The sequence below is a fragment of the Watersipora subatra genome, chromosome 3, assembly GCF_963576615.1.
Source record: "Watersipora subatra chromosome 3, tzWatSuba1.1, whole genome shotgun sequence".
In the NCBI taxonomy this organism is placed as follows: domain Eukaryota; kingdom Metazoa; phylum Bryozoa; class Gymnolaemata; order Cheilostomatida; family Watersiporidae; genus Watersipora; species Watersipora subatra.
Window position 1 is genome coordinate 52,937,505 of NC_088710.1, and position 27,696 is coordinate 52,965,200.

General features: G+C 34.6%; 2 protein-coding genes across 3 annotated transcripts; one reads left to right on the forward strand and one right to left on the reverse strand.

Annotated features, from left to right (window-relative positions):
• Positions 1–303: 303 nt before the first annotated feature.
• LOC137391721 (lysosomal aspartic protease-like) lies at positions 304–13,504 on the forward strand. Of its 2 annotated transcripts, none has more exons than XM_068078253.1 (9): positions 304–463; positions 873–1,011; positions 1,109–1,232; positions 9,979–10,097; positions 10,346–10,556; positions 10,901–11,012; positions 12,163–12,313; positions 12,446–12,544; positions 13,226–13,504. In XM_068078253.1, the coding sequence occupies exons 1-9, from the start codon at positions 402–404 to the stop codon at positions 13,382–13,384; spliced, it is 1,176 nt and encodes a 391-aa protein (XP_067934354.1). In that variant the 5' UTR covers positions 304–401; the 3' UTR covers positions 13,385–13,504. The 2 variants fall into 2 exon arrangements, with proteins under 2 accessions (XP_067934354.1, XP_067934353.1); XM_068078252.1 differs by lacking the exon at positions 13,226–13,504 and adding an exon at positions 12,866–13,179.
• An 8,548-nt stretch (positions 13,505–22,052) lies between these two features.
• On the reverse strand, positions 22,053–25,332 carry LOC137392054 (uncharacterized). Its single transcript, XM_068078667.1, has 5 exons — positions 25,304–25,332; positions 25,070–25,221; positions 24,577–24,750; positions 23,258–23,370; positions 22,053–22,151 (listed from the first exon to the last, which is right to left on the reverse strand). The coding sequence occupies exons 1-5, from the start codon at positions 25,313–25,315 to the stop codon at positions 22,075–22,077; spliced, it is 528 nt and encodes a 175-aa protein (XP_067934768.1). The 5' UTR covers positions 25,316–25,332; the 3' UTR covers positions 22,053–22,074.
• Positions 25,333–27,696: the final 2,364 nt, after the last annotated feature.

Sequence of the window (27,696 nt, forward strand, 5' to 3'; positions counted from 1 at the left end):
ATTGGGTTCGGCCATAGCCATATTGGTGGTCAAAGTAGCCTCTCTTGACAAACTGTTGTTTTCCGCGCTGGGGGACAACTCCGCAAAACAACAGCTTGTCAAGACAGGCTATGGTCGGTGGTCTGTGATGATCTCATCAATCATGTGAGAATTATTTACACTGTCGCAGTTGTCTTTTGCTGCATACCCTATATCACATGACTATTTCCTGGCCGGCGCTCCCGACGTCTAAGCGGTGTTCTACAAGGGTTCTCGCACTATAGAGATAGTCGTGGAGCCGGAATACGCTCGAACTTTTTCACCAACCATAGACACTCATCTATACGGGAGTCAGTTGACAGTTGTTCGGTCTATCAGAAAGTTGCTGTTTGAACTGATATTGCCTTTAGAGTTCATCAACGATGAAGTTGGCTGTGATCACAGTTTTGGTGTTATTGGCATCGGTATGCTCGGGGATTAGACGGTAAGATTTTGCAATCAATGTGGTACAGGCATTCTGCCGCATTCATGTTTTTTTATTAATTACATTGAAAGTATTGAAATAAGGTCGAGAGTCGGTTCACGTTCAATTAACTAGTATTGCAGTATAGGCAAATAATGAGCCTATCTTATTTGTTTTTAATCTTTTACAACGTTCTCATCATTCTATCATTTGTCGTAATGTTTGACTTTAAGTTGGCCACAATGTCCATGCTGAGTGAATAAATAACTTTAAACATCCTAATCCTATCCAGCCTATTCTAACAGGACATTTGTTAGACTGCGTTATTTGTTTTCCAATAGTTGCGTGCCATTTCAATTGATAACTCAGTTATCTCATCTCAGATATATTGAATCGTACTTCATAATTGTATGTAAACATTATTTTTTAGAATTCCCCTGAAAAAGTTTACCAGTGCCAGAAGGCAGTTGCATGATGTAGGTACTTCATTGGAGGGTTTGAGAAACAAATATTTTCAGTTTGGAAAAGTTTATGGACCTTGGCCAGAACCTCTTTCCAACTATATGGACGTAAGTTTTTATCATAAAAGGCTCTTATAACTGTTTTTGTTGCAACAATATAAGATGCTATTACGATCAGATAATGAGTTTAATATTGCTATTTTAGGCTCAATACTATGGTGAGATCAGTATCGGCACACCTGCGCAGAAGTTTAAGGTTGTCTTTGATACTGGTTCATCAAACTTATGGGTCCCATCAAAGAAGTGCAAATTATCAAATATCGCATGTCGTGAGTATATGTAGATAACACTCTTATCTAAAAGATTTTGGTTTGTTTCTTATCTTTTAATCACTAAGATGTTTGATTAGTAGTGGTGCCGCCCCCTTGAGAACAGCTATTTTAAGATAAAATGCCTGGGCGACAAATGTCCAGGTGTGCCACACCTCCTTATTAGATACCGGCATCGCACTATCTTTATCTTTTAAAAATCACGTGACCTTAACCCTGTGGTGCCTGGTGTCCCATATTTGGCACACCAACTTTGAACCAAAACTAAGCCCATCAGCAATGTGAATTGGGCCTTTTTTCCTTGTTGCATGGCTGGGTGGGTCTTCTTTGGTATGGCACTACATTTTATAATGATTGGTTACCATACTAAGGCTCCTTTCTTAGTTCTTGAAGTCGGCCATTTTCTCGAAAGATTTGTACCTGTGAACACCCGGATATTCTTCTCTCCCATTCACCAGTTTCAAGGTATGTATTAGAACAATTGTGGTTTATTACATTAGCATATGCTTTACTTTTTCAGTCTATCATAAATTTGTCTCAGAAATAATATATTTAATATGTTTAACAATTAGAGAAATGTAGATGTGTCAAAAATGGCACGTTGGGAATTACAAGTCACTCAATATTCCAATGTGAGGCGGCTTAGTGAATTACTAAAACAGCCATTCGTTACTAGAGTATTACTGAAAACTGAAAAACAGATATCATAAATCTTGAAAAGCTGTTGTGCAACCATTTACAAGACAGTGTAATATTATTTTCCTTTTTTTGTCTAATATTTAGATTCTAATGACAGACAAAGAAAAGTAACTCACTGTTTAGAATGTGCAGGAAATAATTGATGGGGATGAAAGTGACTTTGGAGAGTTTGAAGAAAGTGATGATCAAGATTTTTTACCCGCACGAGATCAACCAAACGTATCTGTAAGTTTCCGTTTGAAATGATGCTAATGAGATGTGCATACATGTATTACAAACCCACATGTAGGTTGCATGTACACATAAAATGGTTTTCAATTGTACTGCAGATCAAAAGTTCATTTCAATTATATTGCAGATCAAAATTGTAGTGAAAAAAAATTTTTATATTTGCTAATGCAAACAATGCTGCCATCAATAAATTGTAGGATGACAACTCGAGTGGCGAGGAAGAAAGCAATCTCTTATTGAATGAATTGGCAGTACCTGAAGCACGCAAACAAGACAAAAGTGTTCTACAAAGCCGACCTGTTAACAGGTTGAGGAAAAAATATTTTGTTGCGCCTGATGTAGAGTATGCAGGTCTACACACAGCACCACCTCTAGATATTGTCACTCCCCAACTTTATTTTCAAAAATTCATTGGTATTAGCATGATAGCAACCATTGCTGAACAAACAAACTTGTGCAGTGTGCCGATGGCAAGAGCACTGTACAGTGCCAGAAGTGCAATGTCCTGCTCTGTCTAAACAAAGACAGAAACTGCTTCCTGGCATATCATCTTTAGTTGGTGTTTAATTATATTTTTCTTACATGTGTGTGTTACTTATCATTGTCATTAGATTATTACTTTGTAATGTACATGTATGTTTTTGTTCACAGTAGAGCTGGTTTTTTTATTATTTGTTTACTGTGCATTCGTCTATTGAAAACTATTATTATTATTATTATTGTAAATGCTATTATTATATTAATGTATTATTATAATTTTAATTTTCTTCGGTAAGTATTTGCATTGAAAGTGTTCATAACATGATCTCTGTGTTTATTTGGCATATCTGATTAGTTGTATCTATTACCCAATGTTCCAAATTTGGCACATTAAAAAAAATGCACAAAAAACAACTCTGTTCTTATAATGACATGTGGTATGGTTAAAGGGTGTCTAAATAGTCTGAAAAATAAGAAAAAAAAATTTTTATAGCATTATTTCTAGGTCTGGGTACCACAGGGTTAAGATTGTGTGCCTTGTGCAGTTTACGTCTATGCTGGCAAGGAGTTAGATTCTTTGAAATGTCGAGTTGGTTATGGAGTACGGAGGATGCACTGTGTAGAAAAGTTGTGTGCTTCATGCCAGTGGACGTTTTTTAAGTCATTCCTAAACGAAAAAGCTGATGCGTCTAAAACAGTTTTAAAAACCATTAGGGTTACACCATAGTCATAATCTATAAATTATGGGCCAAGTGTGTATGAAAATTAGCCTACAATTTAAATGTATTCAGTTTATCTCATTGCTGTACCTCAAGAATTAGTCAAAGCTCTCTTGTGCCTTTTTCTTTTTTCACAGAAAGGAATATGCGGCAACTAGACATGTTAACGAATTTAAACAATTTTTAGACTAATAACTCACTTTTTATTTGTTTGAATCAAGGCCAAGTTATATATATATGTATGTTAAACCCCCTTTCTGTGTCATGCACCGTAGAAATGTGGCTATTGATGACCTATTTACATAACACAAACTTGCCTCACAGTTTTTTGAAAAAGGTCCTTTTGGTTGGGTAGAAAATTAGTTTCGTTAAGTTTTACATATGATTTATTGCATTGGTGGCTTTTATCCTTAGCTAACTCAGTGGCAATTGATAAATTTTCAACAAAATGTTTTAAGTTTAAAAAGGTTTACAAACATTTATGACGTTGAGTAACAATTTTTATTGAATCGAGCTATTGATCATTTTTGCAATTGAACCATGCTCTAACAAAATTGCAGAAATATTTCCGCATATGCAGACGAAACTACTGATTAGATGTTTAAAGTATTACAAGTTTACAGTTGTACATTGCTCTATAGTCTATACCTGACTGCATATGTAGATTAAACTATTACAAGTTTACAGTTGTGCATTGCTCTATAGTCTATACCTGACTGCATATGTAGATTAAAGTATTACAAGTTTACAGTTGTGCATTGCTCTATAGTCTATACCTGACTGCATATGTAGATTAAAGTATTACAAGTTTACAGTTGTGCATTGCTCTATAGTCTATACCTGACTGCATATGTAGATTAAAGTATTACAAGTTTACAGTTGTACATTGCTCTATAGTCTATACCTGACTGCATATGTAGATTAAAGTATTACAAGTTTACAGTTGTACATTGCTCTATAGTCTATACCTGACTGCATATGTAGATTAAAGTATTACAAGTTTACAGTTGTACATTGCTCTATAGTCTATACCTGACTGCATATGTAGATTAAAGTATTACAAGTTTACAGTTGTACATTGCTCTATAGTCTATACCTGACTGCATATGTAGATTAAAGTATTACAAGTTTACAGTTGTGCATTGCTCTATAGTCTATACCTGACTGCATATGTAGATTAAAGTATTACAAGTTTACAGTTGTGCATTGCTCTATAGTCTATACCTGACTGCATATGTAGATTAAAGTATTACAAGTTTACAGTTGTGCATTGATCTATAGTCTATACCTGACTGCATATGTAGATTAAAGTATTACAAGTTTACAGTTGTGCATTGCTCTATAGTCTATACCTGACTGCATATGTAGATTAAAGTATTACAAGTTTACAGTTGTGCATTGCTCTATAGTCTATACCTGACTGCATATGTAGATTAAAGTATTACAAGTTTACAGTTGTGCATTGCTCTATAGTCTATACCTGACTGCATATGTAGATTAAAGTATTACAAGTTTACAGTTGTACATTGCTCTATAGTCTATACCTGACTGCATATGTAGATTAAAGTATTACAAGTTTACAGTTGTGCATTGCTCTATAGTCTATACCTGACTGCATATGTAGATTAAAGTATTACAAGTTTACAGTTGTACATTGCTCTATAGTCTATACCTGACTGCATATGTAGATTAAAGTATTACAAGTTTACAGTTGTACATTGCTCTATAGTCTATACCTGACTGCATATTTAGATTAAAGTATTACAAGTTTACAGTTGTACATTGCTCTATAGTCTATACCTGACTGCATATGTAGATTAAAGTATTACAAGTTTACAGTTGTACATTGCTCTATAGTCTATACCTGACTGCATATGTAGATTAAAGTATTACAAGTTTACACTTGTGCATTGCTCTATAGTCTATACCTGACTGCATATGTAGATTAAAGTATTACAAGTTTACAGTTGTGCATTGCTCTATAGTCTATACCTGACTGCATATGTAGATTAAAGTATTACAAGTTTACAGTTGTACATTGCTCTATAGTCTATACCTGACTGCATATGTAGATTAAAGTATTACAAGTTTACAGTTGTGCATTGCTCTATAGTCTATACCTGACTGCATATGTAGATTAAAGTATTACAAGTTTACAGTTGTGCATTGCTCTATAGTCTATACCTGACTGCATATGTAGATTAAAGTATTACAAGTTTACAGTTGTGCATTGCTCTATAGTCTATACCTGACTGCATATGTAGATTAAAGTATTACAAGTTTACAGTTGTACATTGCTCTATAGTCTATACCTGACTGCATATGTAGATTAAAGTATTACAAGTTTACAGTTGTGCATTGCTCTATAGTCTATACCTGACTGCATATGTAGATTAAAGTATTACAAGTTTACAGTTGTGCATTGCTCTATAGTCTATACCTGACTGCATATGTAGATTAAAGTATTACAAGTTTACAGTTGTGCATTGCTCTATAGTCTATACCTGACTGCATATGTAGATTAAAGTATTACAAGTTTACAGTTGTGCATTGCTCTATAGTCTATACCTGACTGCATATGTAGATTAAAGTATTACAAGTTTACAGTTGTGCATTGCTCTATAGTCTATACCTGACTGCATATGTAGATTAAAGTATTACAAGTTTACAGTTGTGCATTGCTCTATAGTCTATACCTGACTGCATATGTAGATTAAAGTATTACAAGTTTACAGTTGTGCATTGCTCTATAGTCTATACCTGACTGCATATGTAGATTAAAGTATTACAAGTTTACAGTTGTGCATTGCTCTATAGTCTATACCTGACTGCATATGTAGATTAAAGTATTACAAGTTTACAGTTGTGCATTGCTCTATAGTCTATACCTGACTGCATATGTAGATTAAAGTATTACAAGTTTACAGTTGTGCATTGCTCTATAGTCTATACCTGACTGCATATGTAGATTAAAGTATTACAAGTTTACAGTTGTGCATTGCTCTATAGTCTATACCTGACTGCATATGTAGATTAAAGTATTACAAGTTTACAGTTGTGCATTGCTCTATAGTCTATACCTGACTGCATATGTAGATTAAAGTATTACAAGTTTACAGTTGTGCATTGCTCTATAGTCTATACCTGACTGCATATGTAGATTAAAGTATTACAAGTTTACAGTTGTGCATTGCTCTATAGTCTATACCTGACTGCATATGTAGATTAAAGTATTACAAGTTTACAGTTGTACATTGCTCTATAGTCTATACCTGACTGCATATGTAGATTAAACTATTACAAGTTTACAGTTGTACATTGCTCTATAGTCTATACCTGACTGCATATGTAGATTAAAGTATTACAAGTTTACAGTTGTGCATTGCTCTATAGTCTATACCTGACTGCATATGTAGATTAAACTATTACAAGTTTACAGTTGTGCATTGCTCTATAGTCTATACCTGACTGCATATGTAGATTAAAGTATTACAAGTTTACAGTTGTGCATTGCTCTATAGTCTATACCTGACTGCATATGTAGATTAAAGTATTACAAGTTTACAGTTGTGCATTGCTCTATAGTCTATACCTGACTGCATATGTAGATTAAAGTATTACAAGTTTACAGTTGTGCATTGCTCTATAGTCTATACCTGACTGCATATGTAGATTAAAGTATTACAAGTTTACAGTTGTGCATTGCTCTATAGTCTATACCTGACTGCATATGTAGATTAAAGTATTACAAGTTTACAGTTGTGCATTGCTCTATAGTCTATACCTGACTGCATATGTAGATTAAAGTATTACAAGTTTACAGTTGTGCATTGCTCTATAGTCTATACCTGACTGCATATGTAGATTAAAGTATTACAAGTTTACAGTTGTGCATTGCTCTATAGTCTATACCTGACTGCATATGTAGATTATTAAAGTATTGCAAGTTTACAGTTGTGCATTGCTCTATAGTCTATACCTGACTGCATATGTAGATTAAAGTATTACAAGTTTACAGTTGTACATTGCTCTATAGTCTATACCTGACTGCATATGTAGATTAAAGTATTACAAGTTTACAGTTGTGCATTGCTCTATAGTCTATACCTGACTGCATATGTAGATTAAACTATTACAAGTTTACAGTTGTGCATTGCTCTATAGTCTATACCTGACTGCATATGTAGATTAAAGTATTGCAAGTTTACAGTTGTGCATTGCTCTATAGTTTATACCTGACTGCATATGTAGATTAAAGTATTACAAGTTTACAGTTGTACATTGCTCTATAGTCTATACCTGACTGCATATGTAGATTAAAGTATTACAAGTTTACAGTTGTGCATTGCTCTATAGTCTATACCTGACTGCATATGTAGATTAAAGTATTACAAGTTTACAGTTGTGCATTGCTCTATAGTCTATACCTGACTGCATATGTAGATTAAACTATTACAAGTTTACAGTTGTGCATTGCTCTATAGTCTATACCTGACTGCATATGTAGATTAAAGTATTGCAAGTTTACAGTTGTGCATTGCTCTATAGTCTATACCTGACTGCATATGTAGATTAAACTATTACAAGTTTACAGTTGTGCATTGCTCTATAGTCTATACCTGACTGCATATGTAGATTAAAGTATTACAAGTTTACAGTTGTGCATTGCTCTATAGTCTATACCTGACTGCATATGTAGATTAAACTATTACAAGTTTACAGTTGTGCATTGCTCTATAGTCTATACCTGACTGCATATGTAGATTAAAGTATTGCAAGTTTACAGTTGTGCATTGCTCTATAGTTTATACCTGACTGCATATGTAGATTAAAGTATTACAAGTTTACAGTTGTACATTGCTCTATAGTCTATACCTGACTGCATATGTAGATTAAAGTATTACAAGTTTACAGTTGTGCATTGCTCTATAGTCTATACCTGACTGCATATGTAGATTAAACTATTACAAGTTTACAGTTGTGCATTGCTCTATAGTCTATACCTGACTGCATATGTAGATTAAAGTATTACAAGTTTACAGTTGTGCATTGCTCTATAGTCTATACCTGACTGCATATGTAGATTAAAGTATTACAAGTTTACAGTTGTGCATTGCTCTATAGTCTATACCTGACTGCATATGTAGATTAAAGTATTGCAAGTTTACAGTTGTGCATTGCTCTATAGTCTATACCTGACTGCATATGTAGATTAAAGTATTACAAGTTTACAGTTGTGCATTGCTCTATAGTCTATACCTGACTGCATATGTAGATTAAAGTATTACAAGTTTACAGTTGTGCATTGCTCTATAGTCTATACCTGACTGCATATGTAGATTAAAGTATTACAAGTTTACAGTTGTGCATTGCTCTATAGTCTATACCTGACTGCATATGTAGATTAAAGTATTACAAGTTTACAGTTGTGCATTGCTCTATAGTCTATACCTGACTGCATATGTAGATTAAAGTATTACAAGTTTACAGTTGTGCATTGCTCTATAGTCTATACCTGACTGCATATGTAGATTAAAGTATTGTAGATTTGGGCTCAAACTTTCATATATATTATCACTCTCAAACATTTAAAAAAAATACATGTTCTTTGTGTTGATAAATTAGTTTAGTTTTGGCTAACAGTGATTGATATAATTAATATTATAATACTGTCTTTGAATAACTTTAATATCTTAAGCTATTAGGCAAAAATTAAAGTATTTGAGCTGCTACGTAGCTTTGAGAACTTGACAGCTATTTCACATGTACATGTAGTTCAGTAAACTGTAATTGAGACATGGTTATTCGAGGGAGTTACAGTGTCTTTCCATTTTCTATAGACTAAGTCAAGTCGGCCTAAAATGACATATTCAAATTCATGCCTTCATGTTATTTACATTTTCAATTATTGAGTGTTGTATTTACAAAAATGATTACTGTTCAGTGATATCATAATGTTTGTTAGGTACATGTATTAGTAACTGATTCACTCATTAGCTTACTCACAGAACAAAGTCTTTAATTATATTGTCATATTAAACTCTTTTATTATTATAAAAACTTATTAGGAAAATTACACACTATGGTTTGTGGTTAAATTATCTCTTGAGTACACAGGTCGGAAGTGAAAAATTAGCTAATAACAATGGTAGCCTCTAGGAAATGGAGTAATATCAGTTATTATTGGCAACAGCGCATGCGTGGAACTCTAGTGCATCACAGCTGGATTAGTTCCAGCGCACTTTACTGCTAGCATTTCAAAAGTCAGTATAAAGACTGCCACGCATGTTTTATCTTGTCATAATCACTGGTCGTAACTGGGTTCCTTTAGGAATGACTTTAACCTTGTAACGTATTTAGATTAGGTCATACCTTATATTAATGTGTAGTTTTAGTTCGGCTTTAAATTGATCAAAAATTTAAACCACTGAATTTTTAGCCATGTTAAGGTAGATGTAGCTATTAAGCTATAATGAACTATGGCTATATTAAATGTTATATTTAACCCGCTGAAGCTTGCTATAGTCATGGTCTACTCTATATACTCAATAAGCAAACCTCTCCTAATTTTTGTGTTCTATCGATGCAGTACTTCAATTATACTATTATTTTGATAGTATTACATAACAAGTATGACAGCACCTCCTCCTCCACCTATCAGGCCAACGGCACTGCCTTTGCTATTCAGTATGGCTCAGGAAGCCTCTCCGGGTTCCTCAGCACAGACACAGTAACGGTATACTCTCTGTTTCTCTATGCTCTTAGCAAATATTCAAGTAGAGTCATCTGGTGTTGTATTATTCTTGTGGCCATGGTAGATTGCTGGTGCTCTATCACTTTATAGAACTTATTCGTAAAGTCTCTCAATTATAGATGTTGGTTTTATATTCTAGCGAAACCATCGGGGCACCTTAGTGTGTTGCCCGTGTGTACAGATGCCTAGTCATCTAATATTGACATACAGATGAAGACTGTCTGTTACAGGTTGCGGGTTTGTCTGTCAAAAAGCAGACATTTGCTGAGGCAGTAGAAGAGCCTGGAATATCATTTGTTGCTGCAAGATTTGATGGAATTCTCGGAATGGGTTACCCAACAATCTCTGTTGATCATGTTACTCCAGTCTTCCAGAACATGGTTGCACAGAAATTGGTGCCTGCTCCCGTTTTCTCTTTCTGGCTCGACCGTGATCCAAATGGTAGGCAGCTATTTAATTCTTATTTGCAACTGCCCACAAAAGTTTTCACCGACCATTAGAAACCACTAGTCGAAAAAAGTTAATATTTTTACTGATGTTAGAAAAAGCTTCAGATGCTCTTAAACATATTTACGTGTATGAAAGTTATTAGGTGTTATACATGTATGGATCGTAGCTTTGTGATGGATGCATATGCTGTGAACTACATAGATATGTTTTTACTTTTAATACCAAGTCAGAAGTGAGGGTTAGATTGACCATTATAGCCAGTTTTAAAATATAGTTCTAATGCTTGACAAGTATCCGTTTATTATTTGCATTCTCGATACGCTTGTCTGTTGCAGCTGATAACGGTGGTGAGCTTATTCTTGGAGGTAGTGACCCACAGTACTACACCGGCAACTTCACCTACGTGCCAGTGAGCAAGCAAGGATATTGGCAGTTCAAGGTCGATGGGTAGGTGGAACCAATGCTTACTCACTTTGGCTTGCTAGTAAGGTAGCACATGATTGAGTTAATGTCAAGTCATAAAGTAATACAAGTACATAAACTATAGTCAACTGCAAATCATGAACTGCTCTGTAGGCCATGTCCAAGAAGATGTCAATTTGGGACTGCAATCACCAGATCTTGCTGTTGTTTTGAAGTGGCATCAGCTAGTTTCATTTTATGTATGTTTAACATGTCACCATCAAACATGACTGCTGTTAGACATCAACTTACACTGAGTGTTAGTAGATTTTAGCAGAAATTATCGGTATTTTTCTATTATATCATTTGCGACTATTTTTGATGTTTAAAGGGATCTGACTGCCGGGATGATTTAAGATTAAAATCAACAAAACTTTTACACAGTTGAAAAGCTCGGACCAAGCAAAAGTGTCGTTATTACATCTATAGTTGCAAAAAGACTGACAGAAAATAGACGTTTTTAAGAGACATGCAGCCGAGCGACTAGTGACTTCTTTTCTATTTTCCTTCCAAGTGTTTTAATCCCGATCAAGTTTTGTCAATTTTAATCCTGAAACATTCTGGCAGTCAGATCACCTCAAACATAAAAAACTATCGCAAATGATAGAAAAACACTGATACTTTCTGATAAAATCTACTAAAATTCTAAGTAAATTCATCCTTAATGCTTGTAGCAAGTTAGTTGGTTTCTTTACTTGAGAACTGCTTTTAATGAAATTATGTTTTTGTGAATGTCTACCTCCAGTTCTACTGCCGCTAACCAGAGCCAATGTTTTCTGGTTTCAATTTTGTTACACTTGATTTACAACTGTGATTGTTGTGTATTTTAGTTTGCTAATGGCTTGACCTTTTGAAGTTGTATCATACCAGTAAAGCCTGTCAAGTCAAACGCAGCTGCAGTCAAATATTAAGTCAATATTCAAGTTAGATGAGTCATCAGGAAAATACGATTATGAAAGTAATCTTTTGTTATGAAACCCGTGATATATATAGGAGTAATGAACGAAAAGACGCAAAAGGCTCTTCTATTGTATCTAGTGAACTCTTATTTAGAATGTGTTGACTTGTACTTCTTCATATATGAACTGTTATTTGTTTACTATTTAAACAAGTCATAACTTGTCCTATCTTACAGAGTTAAGGTTGGAGGAACGACTTCATCTGACTTCTGCTCAGGTGGATGCCAAGCCATTGCTGACACAGGAACCTCTCTTCTCGCTGGACCAACCGCTGAGATTACCAAGCTGAATAACCTCATTGGAGCCACACCATTGGCTGCCGGCGAGGTATCTAACTTTTTCTTTGCTGACTGCAATGTCTATTTCATCTGTATCTTCTCATCTCTCTAGATTTCTTCGGCTATTGTAGGTCCAGTGTGCATTTATTTGTTTTCATATTTCAACTGATATTTGTTGTAGTATACCGTGGACTGTGATAAGATCTCATCTCTGCCAGAAATTGCTTTTGTCATTGCCGGAAAGAGTTTTGCTCTGCAAGGCAAAGACTATACATTGACTGTAAGTGACATCATAGTTATTCAGCATTGGGTGTGCTCTGTCAACTAGTAATTACGTCTAGTAACTACACTATCATAGCCAGTCATTTGATCTGCTGTTCTGAGTGCCGCTCCTTGTGATTGTGCTAGGCCTCTGCTATAAGCAGGCTGCCATATCTACTAAACCGAGCTTGAAACTGTCAAATTCTATCCAATGATCCTACCTCATTATTCATTTTGATTCAAATTTTGTGTCAGTTTATTCCATGCTAACCTCCTTAAAGCGCTGCCATTAATTTATGCTTTATGGCTGTGATTTACACCAGATTACACGTACTGTTAGGTGTCTGAGCTCGGAGAGACCATTTGTCTCAGTGGCTTCATGGGTATTGATATCCCCTCTGGACCACTCTGGATACTGGGGGATATCTTCATCGGACCCTACTATACCGAATTTGATTCTGGAAAGAATCGTGTTGGCTTTGCTCATACCGCTAGCAACCAGTAGCCTCCTTTCTATACAATCCAGATGAACGCTCGCTGATGCAGGCTATTATGCTTCTGTTTATATCTCATTCTCTACAGCTGCTTTATATCTTTATAGTGTTTTTCTTTTTTATTTTACAACATCTGTTCAAATATTAGCATTAGAAAGTGCTAGTCGTGTGTCTACTTACTATAGTCAAGTTTGGCATCGCTACAGGTATCACAAGCAGGAACAACCATCTGTCTCAGTGGATTTATGGGAATCGATATCCCCTCTGGTCCTCTATGGATTCTTGGGGATGTTTTTATCGGCCCATATTACACAGAATTTGATGTCATGAACAACCGAGTCGGCTTCGCTATGACCGCCCCATAATCGGATTGAGTGTTAAATTCTTAACCATTTTTCCTGCATGATGCTTTTACATCTGAGACTGCTTGACCTTATTGATTGACCTATTTTGACATAAACAATACATCTATTGAGACAACTTAAGCCACTCATCTGACACTCTGTATGGTAAGATCGTGTTATGCTATCAAGTATAAAAAGTATCACATTGGAAGAAGAATGTAAATGGTGAACATGAAGCTACTTTGTAAAAGAATAACAGACTTGGTTAGTACTCTAACGCTCAGTTCCCCTAGTAGCCTTGATTCATCACACTGGAGTGCGTATAAGATGAAGTATTGCTGAATATGTTCAACAAGTAGGCTTAGTCATCCAAGCTAATGATATTTTACAAAACTAGTTTAGTCATAATCTCCTACCTTGATTACTAGTCACGTTAAAGTAGATATGAAAATGACTGCTTCTTTCTACCTTTATTACGTGTCATAAACACAACGCTTAGACCAATCATGAAGTGATTTATTCATTCCTGAGCTGTAGCATATCATGAATTGATTTATTCATTCCTGAGCTGTAGCATATCATGAAGTGATTTATTCATTCCTGAGCTCTAGCATATCATGAAGTGATTTATTCATTCCTGAGCTGTAGCATATCATGAAGTGATTTATTCATTCCTGAGCTCTAGCATATCATGAAGTGATTTATTCATTCCTGAGCTGTAGCATATCATGAAGTGATTTATTCATTCCTGAGCTGTAGCATATCATGAAGTGATTTATTCATTCCTGAGCTGTAGCATATCATGAATTGATTTATTCATTCCTGAGCTGTAGCATATCATGAAGTGATTTATTCATTCCTGAGCTGTAGCATATCATGAATTGATTTATTCATTCCTGAGCTGTAGCATATCATGAAGTGATTTATTCATTCCTGAGCTCTAGCATATCATGAAGTGATTTATTCATTCCTGAGCTGTAGCATATCATGAAGTGATTTATTCATTCCTGAGCTGTAGCATATCATGAAGTGATTTATTCATTCCTGAGCTGTAGCATATCATGAAGTGATTTATTCATTCCTGAGCTGTAGCATATCATGAAGTGATTTATTCATTCCTGAGCTCTAGCATATCATGAAGTGATTTATTCATTCCTGAGCTGTAGCATATCATGAAGTGATTTATTCATTCCTGAGCTGTAGCATATCATGAAGTGATTTATTCATTCCTGAGCTGTAGCATATCATGAATTGATTTATTCATTCCTGAGCTGTAGCATATCATGAAGTGATTTATTCATTCCTGAGCTGTAGCATATCATGAATTGATTTATTCATTCCTGAGCTGTAGCATATCATGAAGTGATTTATTCATTCCTGAGCTGTAGCATATCATGAAGTGATTTATTCATTCCTGAGCTGTAGCATATCATGAAGTGATTTATTCATTCCTGAGCTGTAGCATATCATGAAGTGATTTATTCATTCCTGAGCTGTAGCATATCATGAAGTGATTTATTCATTCCTGAGCTCTAGCATATCATGAAGTGATTTATTCATTCCTGAGCTGTAGCATATCATGAAGTGATTTATTCATTCCTGAGCTGTAGCATATCATGAAGTGATTTATTCATTCCTGAGCTGTAGCATATCATGAATTGATTTATTCATTCCTGAGCTGTAGCATATCATGAAGTGATTTATTCATTCCTGAGCTGTAGCATATCATGAATTGATTTATTCATTCCTGAGCTGTAGCATATCATGAAGTGATTTATTCATTCCTGAGCTCTAGCATATCATGAAGTGATTTATTCATTCCTGAGCTCTAGCATATCATGAAGTGATTTATTCATTCCTGAGCTCTAGCATATCATGAAGTGATTTATTCATTCCTGAGCTGTAGCATATCATGAATTGATTTATTCATTCCTGAGCTGTAGCATATCATGAAGTGATTTATTCATTCCTGAGCTCTAGCATATCATGAAGTGATTTATTCATTCCTGAGCTGTAGCATATCATGAAGTGATTTATTCATTCCTGAGCTGTAGCATATCATGAAGTGATTTATTCATTCCTGAGCTGTAGCATATCATGAAGTGATTTATTCATTCCTGAGCTGTAGCATATCATGAAGTGATTTATTCATTCCTGAGCTGTAGCATATCATGAAGTGATTTATTCATTCCTGAGCTGTAGCATATCATGATGTGATTTATTCATTCCTGAGCTGTAGCATATCATGAAGTGATTTATTCATTCCTGAGCTGTAGCATATCATGAAGTGATTTATTCATTCCTGAGCTCTAGCATATCATGAAGTGATTTATTCATTCCTGAGCTCTAGCATATCATGAAGTGATTTATTCATTCCTGAGCTGTAGCATATCATGAAGTGATTTATTCATTCCTGAGCTGTAGCATATCATGAAGTGATTTATTCATTCCTGAGCTGTAGCATATCGTGAAGTGATTTATTCATTCCTGAGCTGTAGCATATCATGAAGTGATTTATTCATTCCTGAGCTGTAGCATATCATGAAGTGATTTATTCATTCCTGAGCTGTAGCATATCATGAAGTGATTTATTCATTCCTGAGCTGTAGCATATCATGAAGTGATTTATTCATTCCTGAGCTCTAGCATATCATGAAGTGATTTATTCATTCCTGAGCTGTAGCATATCATGAAGTGATTTATTCATTCCTGAGCTCTAGCATATCATGAAGTGATTTATTCATTCCTGAGCTCTAGCATATCATGAAGTGATTTATTCATTCCTGAGCTCTAGCATATCATGAAGTGATTTATTCATTCCTGAGCTGTAGCATATCATGAAGTGATTTATTCATTCCTGAGCTCTAGCATATCATGAAGTGATTTATTCATTCCTGAGCTCTAGCATATCATGAAGTGATTTATTCATTCCTGAGCTCTAGCATATCATGAAGTGATTTATTCATTCCTGAGCTGTAGCATATCATGAAGTGATTTATTCATTCCTGAGCTCTAGCATATCATGAATTCAAATATAAGACAAAGAGGGGAGGCATTGTAAAAATCACTGGATACGCCATAGGTAGGTAAAAAAATCACTGCATATGCCATAGGTAATACAGAGAGTAGCCAGCTTTACAAAGAAAAAGCAGATAACACGATGGAATTCTTCAGGTTACTAATAGAAATCTGTAATGGATAGAGTAAAAGGTGTATTTGCTACTGTAGCATTTTGTCATAAATTCCTGTAAAACAGATAATTTTCTATCACCTCTGCAGCTAGACATCAAAAATTATATACAATTGAGTTGTTTCTTCAGGACTTTATTTTGCTATTAAAAACAACTGATGCTGGAGGCTGCTCCCATAAATTGTTCAAAGATCAAAATCATTGGTTCAATAATAGCTGCTAGAATTCAACGGGATTGTTATACGTATAGGATAAAGAGCGTTATCACAATTGACCTAGGTTAGATTGAACAACCAGTCTAATAGGAGATGATAGCTTAGAAGAGATGCACTAGAATACAGAAAAGATAGATAGGAGGAGCAAGGCTACTGTGCCAGAAAGTAAAAAAACAAGTGGTTGAATTGATAGGTAAAAGAATGTTTATTGCGCACTGTGGATGGCTTGTTGGTAGACGAGGAGTCTGCAGCCAGTTAAATCATTAGTGTTAGAGTGAGTGCTGATTTGTTTGGTATCAAACAAATCAGCACTCATGGAAAAATCAGCAAACAAATGGAAATATTGAATAAAAGCAAGCGCAAGTTGATAGAAAAAATTTTGCAAGTATATAAATAGTGTAAAAACAACGTATTTAAAAAAAAATCAAATAACTTATGCATAGCTAGTGTTGAACCCTTCCTGTAGGAGACTGATAATTAACAAAATTTTAAACAAAAAGGGAAGACAATATAAAAACTTTATAATTAAGTTAAACTCACTATTGGCAAAAGTTATAGTAAAAAGCATAATGATTGATTAATAACTATTGCCAATATAATAATATAAAGTAAAACCTATATTTGAACGCCATGACGCTCTTTTTTCAATCCTTCCCTCATAGTGGCGGTCTAATAAAGACTGGCGCTGTATTTTTCAAATAGCTCGTCAGAATTTAGGAAAGATAAATTTTACCCAGTTACGGGCAAACCAAATGTTGCCTATATTTTGTACTTGCCTTCGGGCAGAGTGACATTAACCATTTTGGATGCAATAAGTCTGCTAACTTGACAAAGATCTCAAAATAAGTATGCATTGAAAATCTGAGAAATATCTCTACCAGTTGATATTTATTGCTTGCAATTAACCTGGATGATATTATAGCTTGTGGCCCTGTGCCCTGCTTTGCAATTTGTTGGTACTTTCAATTTTTTTATTTCATTCTAAATTTGAAAGAATATTTTCATTCTATGATTATATTTTACGATGTTGCATACAAGCTCATAACGCTCATTGATATGTTTGCTACAGTTTGCAGCCAAAACTGGCTTTTCATACCCGATAGAAGAGGAGTTATGAGCGTCAATCCATTGTAAGCCGTGTTAAGATAACTGCAAGGACGCTATTAATAATATGCTATAAATCTGTAAATTTAGAAGTTATATAATAGTAATCTATCACATGCTACAAATTTATTTATTCAAGAACAAGTGTCATAAACGAACCAGTGTTATAATACATGCAGAAGCAAAAATATTTGCATCGTTTGCTCAGCCATTTGCGTTCTGATTGTTGCTTTCCATGGAACGAACATCATTTGGTTCTTCATACCTTCCACAATGTTTTCTGATCTCAACCCTTTCTGCACTGCTGAACTAATCGATATTAGTATCCGAACATTTTTTTGAGCAGAGTAAAACCTTTACGCGATGTATTTCGCACAAATGATAAACTTTTAGCAGCATCGCCAAGCACAACTTTTAGCCTAAAACTATTCATTTATATACTATCATAAATGTAAACCGTTTTTCACATAGATCAAAGTATTAAGACCGCGTTAAACATAGAACTATTATTAGCTTGATACAGTTAACTATTTCTATGGGGCTGCTTTTAAAGTTTTAACGAAAAAAAACGAAAAGCTGTGAATTTGGAAAACGGACATCGATACGAACAGAAACAACAATAGAACGAATTGTTATTCGTGTAACCAAGTCATTATTAGCATAATTTTGAAGACACTTTCCTACTGATCACTTGCCATTATGGGTCCGTAAAGATCAAAGAATGTCAATGTGGTAGGCAAATAGAGGTAGCTTTTGATGAAAGGGTGGCACTCTATTTTCAACCCTTCTCCTATAGAGGCGATCAAATAGAGGTGGCGTTCAATTAGAGGGTTTACGGTCTATATAAATATCTAGACCGTAAACCCTCTAATTGAGGGTTTACGGGTTGAGGGCTTCCTTACTGTATATACATGATTGTATATACAGTAAGAAAGACTAGTGATTTGGTAGATAGATGCTAGACTTAGTTAACTGTTAAACTGTTCACAACTAGGAAGGCTTGGACCTTTATAGTGTGTAGTATTTTATTTCAATATTTTACTAACGTCTAAATTGCTTATGCCTAAAGTTACAAATAATTTGTGTTTAATTTTATCAGTTACATGCTGTTACAAATCACACATGTAAAAATTTTCAAACAACATTCAATATAAGCAAAAATGTAAACAAGTGTAAGCAATTAAAATATAATGAAACGTAAAGAAGCCTATGCACTACTAATCTTGGCCTCCCTTACTATTAAATTTTGACTATCAAAATGACCATAAAATAAACTGCATTATAAACTGAAGAACTGAGTTAAAAACACTGTCATCAGACAACAAAGGGCTTGTTGTCTGAATAGCAAAAGCTAACTGAGCACGCTGAGTGGATGGTTCAAAGCTGCAAGATCTTGAAATGTGTCAGCACACGGAATGTAGCATCTCAATGGTCAACAAAAATTGGCTCCATGAGCCCAAGCCAAACTCATTCAAACCCACACCCAGGGTGTGACAGTAATTGGAGTAGCAATAAGTCAGGCAGGCACCACGAACAGATCTGCAGCCAACAATCGCATAATCCAGACATTACATCATTTCTTTACACCACGTCAAAAACAGAACACTAGAGCAAATTTCTGCAAATCACAAACATTCACAAAGACCTTGTGTTTAGTTTTATCAGCTATGAGATACTTCAAGTGGTTGACTGGTGAGTTTAGTGATCTACTCAATTCTGGTTCACAGCAAACCTACCTCAAGATTATGTCTTTTGAATGCAGGTACCATTGCCAAATATAGAGAACACACTAAGTCATTTATTACTGAAAGATTCAAAGAAGCACACATGGTTATTTACAATAAAAGTGTTGCGTGGAATGATGTGTGGATAATTCTATGTAATAAAGAAGAGGCTAATGCTGTCGATATTCAATTTTGTTTATTCCAATAACTATTATGTTGTTAGTACTACTTGCAAAATCATTAATTTTCCACTAAATTATCTATTTAGTTATATTTAGTTTTGTTCTTTCTACTAGTGATTGGACAACTCCTCAATAATATGTGTAGCTCAACAGTGTCACGCTATTTAATCACACGCTTCACTATCTGAAGTAATGAAGCACATTCTAATTAAGTGTCATTAATATTTAATGACACTTAGATAGAATGTGCTTCACTACCTCAGATCAAATTTTGCTTTCAATTATCCAATGAACTAAAACTGTATTATGAGCCTGATGTCACTGAGTTCCTTGAAATATAATATTGATATTTGCATTGAATTCTAGAATCCCATTTATTTGTTTAAAAATATTTATCTATATCTTTTCAGACTGTTCAGTTGGTATATTTTAATGCACAGCCAATAAAATATTGTACCAAAAGTTGTTGCAAAATCAGGTAACATTAGCGCATAAAATATTAATATTTAAATTTAAGTAATAAATTAATATTAATGTATTAATATTAATACGTTGATATTAATCAAAAGGTATTAATAATTTTAATATTATAAATGATATTAATATTATTAATACATTTAACATTAATAATATTAACGCAATAATGGTTAATATATTAAATAGTAAATGAATATCAAATATTTAAATTTTAAACTCAAATTTATATCAACTTATATTTTTCAGCAGATTAAATAGTTTTCTAGATCTATGCTTGTTTAAAGTTGCATTACACACGGTTTGTCAATTTCTCTCTGCAGTTGCAGGTCACAATTAACTTCTTGTAGTGATGTTATCGAGAGTTATCCGCTCATTCATTACATAAGGCCAGAATGAAGCCAATCAATTTTCAGCTCATTATATTCTTTAGATTGTTATGGATCACCTGACCTGATTTGCTTTTGTCAGCATTGGCCAGGGAAATAAAGTTAAGATCAAATGAAATTAATCTGTTCTCCAAATTGTTCTGTTACAAATCCTATAAACAAGTGTGTCTGCAATGAAATCTGTGAACAATTAACACGGTAAATGCGTTTAGTTAATACGTATATTACCAAGTCAAATTTTTGTAAATATCTTCATACACAATACAGCCATATCTTCATACACAATAGTGTTAAGGTATGGCACCAAAAGTCATAAGAAAATGTACACACTTTGTCATATCACAATATACATATATGTTTGGTTCTATTAATTTTAGGAAATGCAATGTTAACATACTAATACTTACCAGCAGTTTACACACTGTTGTGAGGAGGAGGTTATTGTTACATCGCCAAGTCTCTAACAAAATCAGTTGGGAGAGCTGATGAGAAGGTCCATGTCTTCCTATATTATGTCACATTTGCAAGTCCAGTAGTTTTAATGATACGAATGTGCGTGCGTGCGAGCTTGTGTGTGCATGTGCACTATATGTATGTGCACACAAAAGCTCCTGTGTGCATGTGAATGTGTGTGCGTGTGTGTGTTTGTCCACGCGTGCTTGTATGTGTTTGTATGCGTGTGCGTGCATGTATGTGTGCGTGTGAGCGTGTGTGTGTATGTGTTTGTGTGTATGCGTGTGTGAGTGTGTGGTAGTTCGACTAAGCACTATGCATTTACAAATTTTTTAGACGATTTTATTTAAACTTGACATGCATTTGCTTTGATTTTCCCACCAAGTCACCAAAAATATTGGATTTTAAAACTCCTACTGGTTCTACAGCCTCTTAAAAACCACCTGTCGGCTATATGATTGACAATGAAAGAAATCTTGGGCCTAGACTGGCATACTGCCAAGAAATAATGAAAATAACTTTTAAGTTTTTCTAGCAAATCTATTATATTGATTCTTGATGCTCTAGATTCTAGAATGTTCCAGGCACTTTAAGAACTTTGCTTGAGGTTCCACAGGGTTGCAGAATTGTTATTTTTGCTACAAATGGGTCGTTTTCAAATGTATAGCTATCTGCAGCACTTTTACTACAATCATGACTGCGAAATAATTTGCAGTACTATTCATCATTAGTTTGACCTTGTGACTTTTGTTAATTGGTTTCCTCTGTGATCGGTATTCGCAATATTTCTAAATAATTGTGAGATGTTGTTTTGCGCAATGGATAGCTAATGGTAACTGTAGCAATAGTGAGCCTTGAATGGCAGAAATGCTCAAGATGTCTATTATATATTTTTAATGGTGATAAACTCTGCAGTCTTACAAAGCGAAAGAGTTTAGCGAAAGGTCAACTATCACCTAAAGTCGATTATTTGTTGCTCCTTAATCGTCTCCCTTGATCAATCCCAATTTAACCAATGTATCAAAGTCATCTGTGTGCTCGATTAGGGTAGATGTGTCTAAAAGTAAATGGTTAAATGTAAAATGTTTACTTAGGCTTGTCTGCAGCCTATCAACCTAAACTAATACCAGTTACATAGTAATATAGTAGGTATAAATGCTAGCGGAATACCTGGCGTTGACTGGTATTAAAAATCAGCTTATAAGCAGTGATAACAATGCCACACTTATAAACTCAGCTTATAAACAATGCCACTTGCCTTAGCCTAACACCTTGCCAATGGTTAATATAATTAAGAAAGCTAGTTACGGCTCTTACTAGTACATGTACATAACATGACGTTACGCTATAATGGAGAGCGGTAGCATATTTTTAGCCAGATAGAGACATATATCGTCTGATGAATTCATCGAGCTCATGTGGCTTAATTGGTTAGGGATTGGACTGGTGAACTTGATGGTCATACATGTAGATCAAATCTTCTGCGATGTGGATTCTTCATTTTAATATTTTAATAGCTATAGCTGGACATACACAAACACAGAAACACACACAGACACACACACAAACTTTGAAATATGTATATATACTACCTGTGCTTCCCGGTGTTGACCGGGTATTAAAAATTGGCTTATAAGCAATGAGAAGTAATGAGAGTTGTCTGCTACTTGCTATTAGCCTGGCGCAATGCAAATAGAAAATTTGAGTGAGCTTACTAATGAGAGCTATTCGTCTCCGTGATGTTACGTAATCACCCTGCATAGTACGCAAAGCCGTTGGTTATTTGCTCTCATATAGCGACATATATTGGCTAGCGAACAAACAATCTCTATGGTCTAATTGGTATGTGCCGGACTCTCCCGAATCCTCCCCGGAGTTTGAATCTTCTTTGGTACGAATTCTTTATTCCAAGATTCTAATAATAGCTATAGCTGGACATACTGAAGGACGACAGACGACAAACGACAGACGACAAACTTTGAGAAATATAGACATGTATAAAGCATTACTGTTGCTGACTAGAGAAATAGCTGTAAAAAATGTTAATAATGGAATTGACCTTTCTGCTTCAAACAGGTTCAATTGAGTGCAACAGCAGTCATGTTGTAGTTTGAAAGCAAACACTAAAAGTACTACAAAACATCACAGGTTTACAATACTTACGGATGCAGTTTTTATTGACCAGGTGATATTGAGCGCAGCAGATAACATGTTCAGATGGGCAGTCAGGGTAGTTAGGGTTCATCAAATACCTTGTCCCATATTTCACCTCTTGGCTGCACAACAAATACGTGTATATCATTATGTGAAAATTAATTTTACATATAATTGCATTCAAGGGATACATATTATATGATTATGCCGCGCAGAACCATACAATGCAACTAATAAAATATTTTTAGAATCTATGACAATGGTCTTTGAATCTAGATTCAAAGAATTATTATTGGTGCTACATAAAATACATACTAAATTTTGCATGATCAACTAGCTTGTGTTTGGAGCCAACTCAAATTGTTTTATTTTATATTAAAAGTGTGATAGTAATATTAGCATATAGCTATCATCATCTATATACATTATAAATAGATATATATATATATATATATCCATATTTATATATTAAACATAATATTATATCATATATGATATAATATCATGATATTCTTATATCATGATATTCTTATATCATGATATTCTTATATCATGATATTCTTATATCATGATGTTCTTATATCATGATATTATATCATATATGGTGTAATATTATGATATAAGGATATATTCTATAGCATCATATGGATCAGTGGTTCCCAACTACCTTGGAGCCATGGACCCCCTGAGTTCTTTATGTAAAAGCCACGGACCCCTTTATAAACATCATAATATATGGTGTTTATAACAATGCATTGTAAATTGAATGTTTTATTTTCCATGGATCTTAGTATATTGCTGAAATTGAAGTGGGAGAGAGAATTATGTGTTGGCTGGTTCGAGGTTTTGTTTTATTGTACTACTAACCGGAAATCAGGTACTATCCAGCAATTGATGCACATAGGTGATAAAAGTCTGGACCCAAAAACCTAACAAGACAACGCGACCACCTCGTGAGAATCGCATTAGCCCCGAAACCCAGGCTAGCACAATCCCAACAGAGCTCGATCATTAAACCTTGCCCATATAATAGCTGTCACCTATCCTTTTAGGGTTTTATTTCATTGATCGAATCACTACAAGACAGAAATATCTGTAAATAACTAGCTTGAAAAGTCAATACTGGCACCAGCCTATGGACCCCCTCAAAATCTCCTGTGGACCCCTAGGGGTTCATGGACCACCAGTTGGGAACCACTGATATAGATGAATGAAAATGATTATTGACAAACTTTAAATGGCAGTAGACTTTTCTGAACCTTCAGAAAATAATTTGTTATATGACGCAATATAGAATAAGTGTTTATAGAACATTTTGGCAGACTTACTGGTATCTTGCCGTAGTCTGCGCGCATCTACCGCTGCCCCAGAGTCCACAGCCTTGGTAGCCAGTGGTCACAGATATGCTGACCTTTTCATACAAGACTTGCTTTCGTGTTTTCAGCATAGGTGTAGGGTCTCCGTTCTTCACCTTGCAGCACCAGTGCTGGACATGTGCACCTCTGTATAAGACATTCATTTAACAAAAGCTGGAAGTAGTTCTTTTCACACGGAAACAGTGAGGTGAACCTATAGCCTTCATGCTCTCAAATGAACTATGTGCGTATGCATTAGTAACTGCTGCTTCACCGGTTATAAGAACACACTTTATAACTGATGTTAAACAAGCAAATTGTTATATTTTCGAATAAATTATTGGCCATACTAAGAAGCCCTTTTACAAGGTTCAAGTACTGAGCTGGTAGTTATTTCGCACTGAGCAATAAAATCTAAAAAAATGTAAAAAAAAACACATTTAAAAATCAGACTTCATAATCTTACGGTCCAGCTCTTTTTGTCAGCTCCTCCTGTAGCTTTGGTTTCAGGTATTCAATGTAGTTCTCAATGGGAGTAGCATCAAGACGCTTCGCAATTTCTTCCGGACTCAAATGCGTAGCTGAGGCCAACCCGATCAGGGTGAAGATAAACAGAACCTTAAAATAGGGCAATCACATATAGTCTTATAGAAGATATGCATGCAGTGACAAGCATCAAGAAATCTTAGTGCTGACCTACCTGCGGCTTCATCTCCAAAATCTGACGGCAGCAAATGATGGAGTGAGTTATGAAAGTCCTGACACCCAGTTCCTCCCTGACTAGATCTTGATCCGTTTAACATATGGCATTTTTCTCATAGAATTACTTAGCCTTAGATCCTGGTGTTTGCCAATCCTATCAGCACAAAGTGCCTTCGAATACAGCCACCATAAATAATACATTTATATTTTATTTTTTATCTTTTGGCGGATTAAGATACAGCTGTTTCAAGGCCAACAAAGTAACACACAGATGTGCTGTCCCAACGAAATCAGCATTCAGAAGGTCATCACATATTTTAAGGTATTATTTTTATCAATTGCAAAATTTTCCTCTGATTAAAATTGTATTTCCATTTTTGTTCCCGCTCAAAGAAAAACATTGTTAGAGTTGAAACAAAAATGAGAGATCAAAACTCAGCTGAAAACGATACTTTGGGAAAATGTGGTAAGAGTTGACACTGCTGAAGGCTACAGATTCTCTTGCTCGCATTTTTACATTCCTAATCGCGTCGGACTAAAAGTTATCTTACTGACTAATGAAGCTAACGATTTTGACTAACATACTTTGTGTGTTTTGTTGATCTCTTGAGCTCACTTGTTATTGTACATCTATTATATACCATATTACCATATATTACCATGTTATTATACCAGACCTATAATAGGTTTGGTATTTAACTAGCATGCCAGCAACAAATTTTAAATCATACTTTTACAATTAATTTGTCTCTTTATGTCTTTAATAATCTTATTACAGGTTATTTATTATTATTACTAATTATTTATTTATTTTATTACAGGCTGCTGTCTCAGAGAAATACTACAATAAGAGTTATTAGCAATTCCTTCACGATTGGCTGATTATTATTACGCTGATCTAGTCATATGCAGAGTCTAAAATTAATCTCTGTCGAGGGCCAAAGAAGTTCGGAACGCAGTTTGTTGCACCGAAGAGATTTTTGTGTTTGACCAATTGATGAAAGACTTGCTACTACAAGTATATAAAGCCATTTGTGGATCTATTACGATGTGGGTAGGAATATAGAAATCTTAGATGCAGAGCAATACACTCGCATTCGTACACGGAAATAGTATGGCAATCTCATTTTAATTGACATGCAAAGGTTCAGACTCGTTTTAGCATGACAATTTAAAAAAAATCAAAGCTGTCAGTGTTTTACTGTTATAATACCTAGTGCTAAAGCAAGTAAAAAGGTTTATTCAAATTACATAAAAAAAGACAACAAGAAAATTTAGCTTGCTGACTTTTTACATTGCAGAAAGTCAGATGGATATTAACTTTATTTACACCTGAAAATGCCAATTAAAGCAAATTAGACCATGAGGCAGAAACACAAAACAGTAAAGTAAATTATGTGTATCGAAAGAAATGCTCTTTTTGCATAACTCTGTTCTATAATGTAAAATGGCAATGTATTTGTGTCTGGTATAAGGTGTTGTACATTTTCTGGGGAAAGTAGGAATGTAATGAATGGTCAGGCTCATTGGAGATACTATTTGAGTATTTAATCAGCAAATATGCTACCAATTAGTTAGTTGCTGGTTATTACTAGGAAGAAGTTATTTGAGGTTATTAGATTTATTACAATAAAATAAAAGACACTTGAATTTGATGCAGTGAAGTTAGTTGTCTCTGTAACTCGTCCATTTATTATTCCATCAGGAATGTGCACAGAAGTTGTAAAGCTATGACCGAGAGATAAGGTTTACCTCCATGCCAGTAGGCTTAGTGGGAACATGATAGTGTTGTTATGTTACAATAAACATTTCTTTGTTGAACTTTGTGGAGAGAAAACTATTGCAGATATATCTCTGGTTCTGGTCTGATTTAATAAAAGCATACTATTCCTCTAGCGATAGTGCCATGATTCGACAGTCTATAAGCTGCTCGACATGGCAAGTATACTCTATTTGCATGATAAATTTATATATATTTATATATACGTAAATATATTTATAAATATAATATATTTGATATATGTATATGAAGCTTGCAATCTCTTTGTATCATTAATATAATACATGCAAATATTTGCGCTTTAAAATTAAATAAAACCTTAGGAAACAACATTAAGCCAACGGTTGTTAGCTCATAGACTAGCACTTCCCTAGTCGTTTTCACTGCTCAAGTCCCTACAACTGATGAAGGCAACCTCCCATTCCTTGTTTTAAAGTAAACAAAAAAACAATTAAAACTAAACATTTGGAATATTTAAAAACAATTTGTTATTCTAATATGTTATTGAAACGTTATTCCAAGAAGATTTTAATATTTTCACACAGCAGCAATGTATAAAAAAAGCAACCCAATTATGGCTATGGGGTCAACCCAACAGTCATAATTGGATT

What these genes read in the sequence shown, in the direction of transcription:
- LOC137392054 (XM_068078667.1), bottom strand. An exon ending in CTGACAAAAAGAGCTGGACC is followed by an intron (nt 24,751 to 25,069) that starts GTAAGATTATGA and finishes TGTCTTATACAG; the next exon opens with AGGTGCACATGTCCAGCACT. An exon ending in GGTCAATAAAAACTGCATCC is followed by an intron (nt 22,152 to 23,257) that starts GTAAGTATTGTA and finishes ATTTACTTTTAG; the next exon opens with ACACATCTACCCTAATCGAG.
- LOC137391721 (XM_068078252.1), top strand. Translation starts at nt 402, where the DNA reads ATGAAGTTGGCTGTGATCACAGTTTTGGTGTTATTGGCATCGGTATGC. An exon ending in TCAGCACAGACACAGTAACG is followed by an intron (nt 10,098 to 10,345) that starts GTATACTCTCTG and finishes TGTCTGTTACAG; the next exon opens with GTTGCGGGTTTGTCTGTCAA. An exon ending in TGGCAGTTCAAGGTCGATGG is followed by an intron (nt 11,013 to 12,162) that starts GTAGGTGGAACC and finishes CCTATCTTACAG; the next exon opens with AGTTAAGGTTGGAGGAACGA.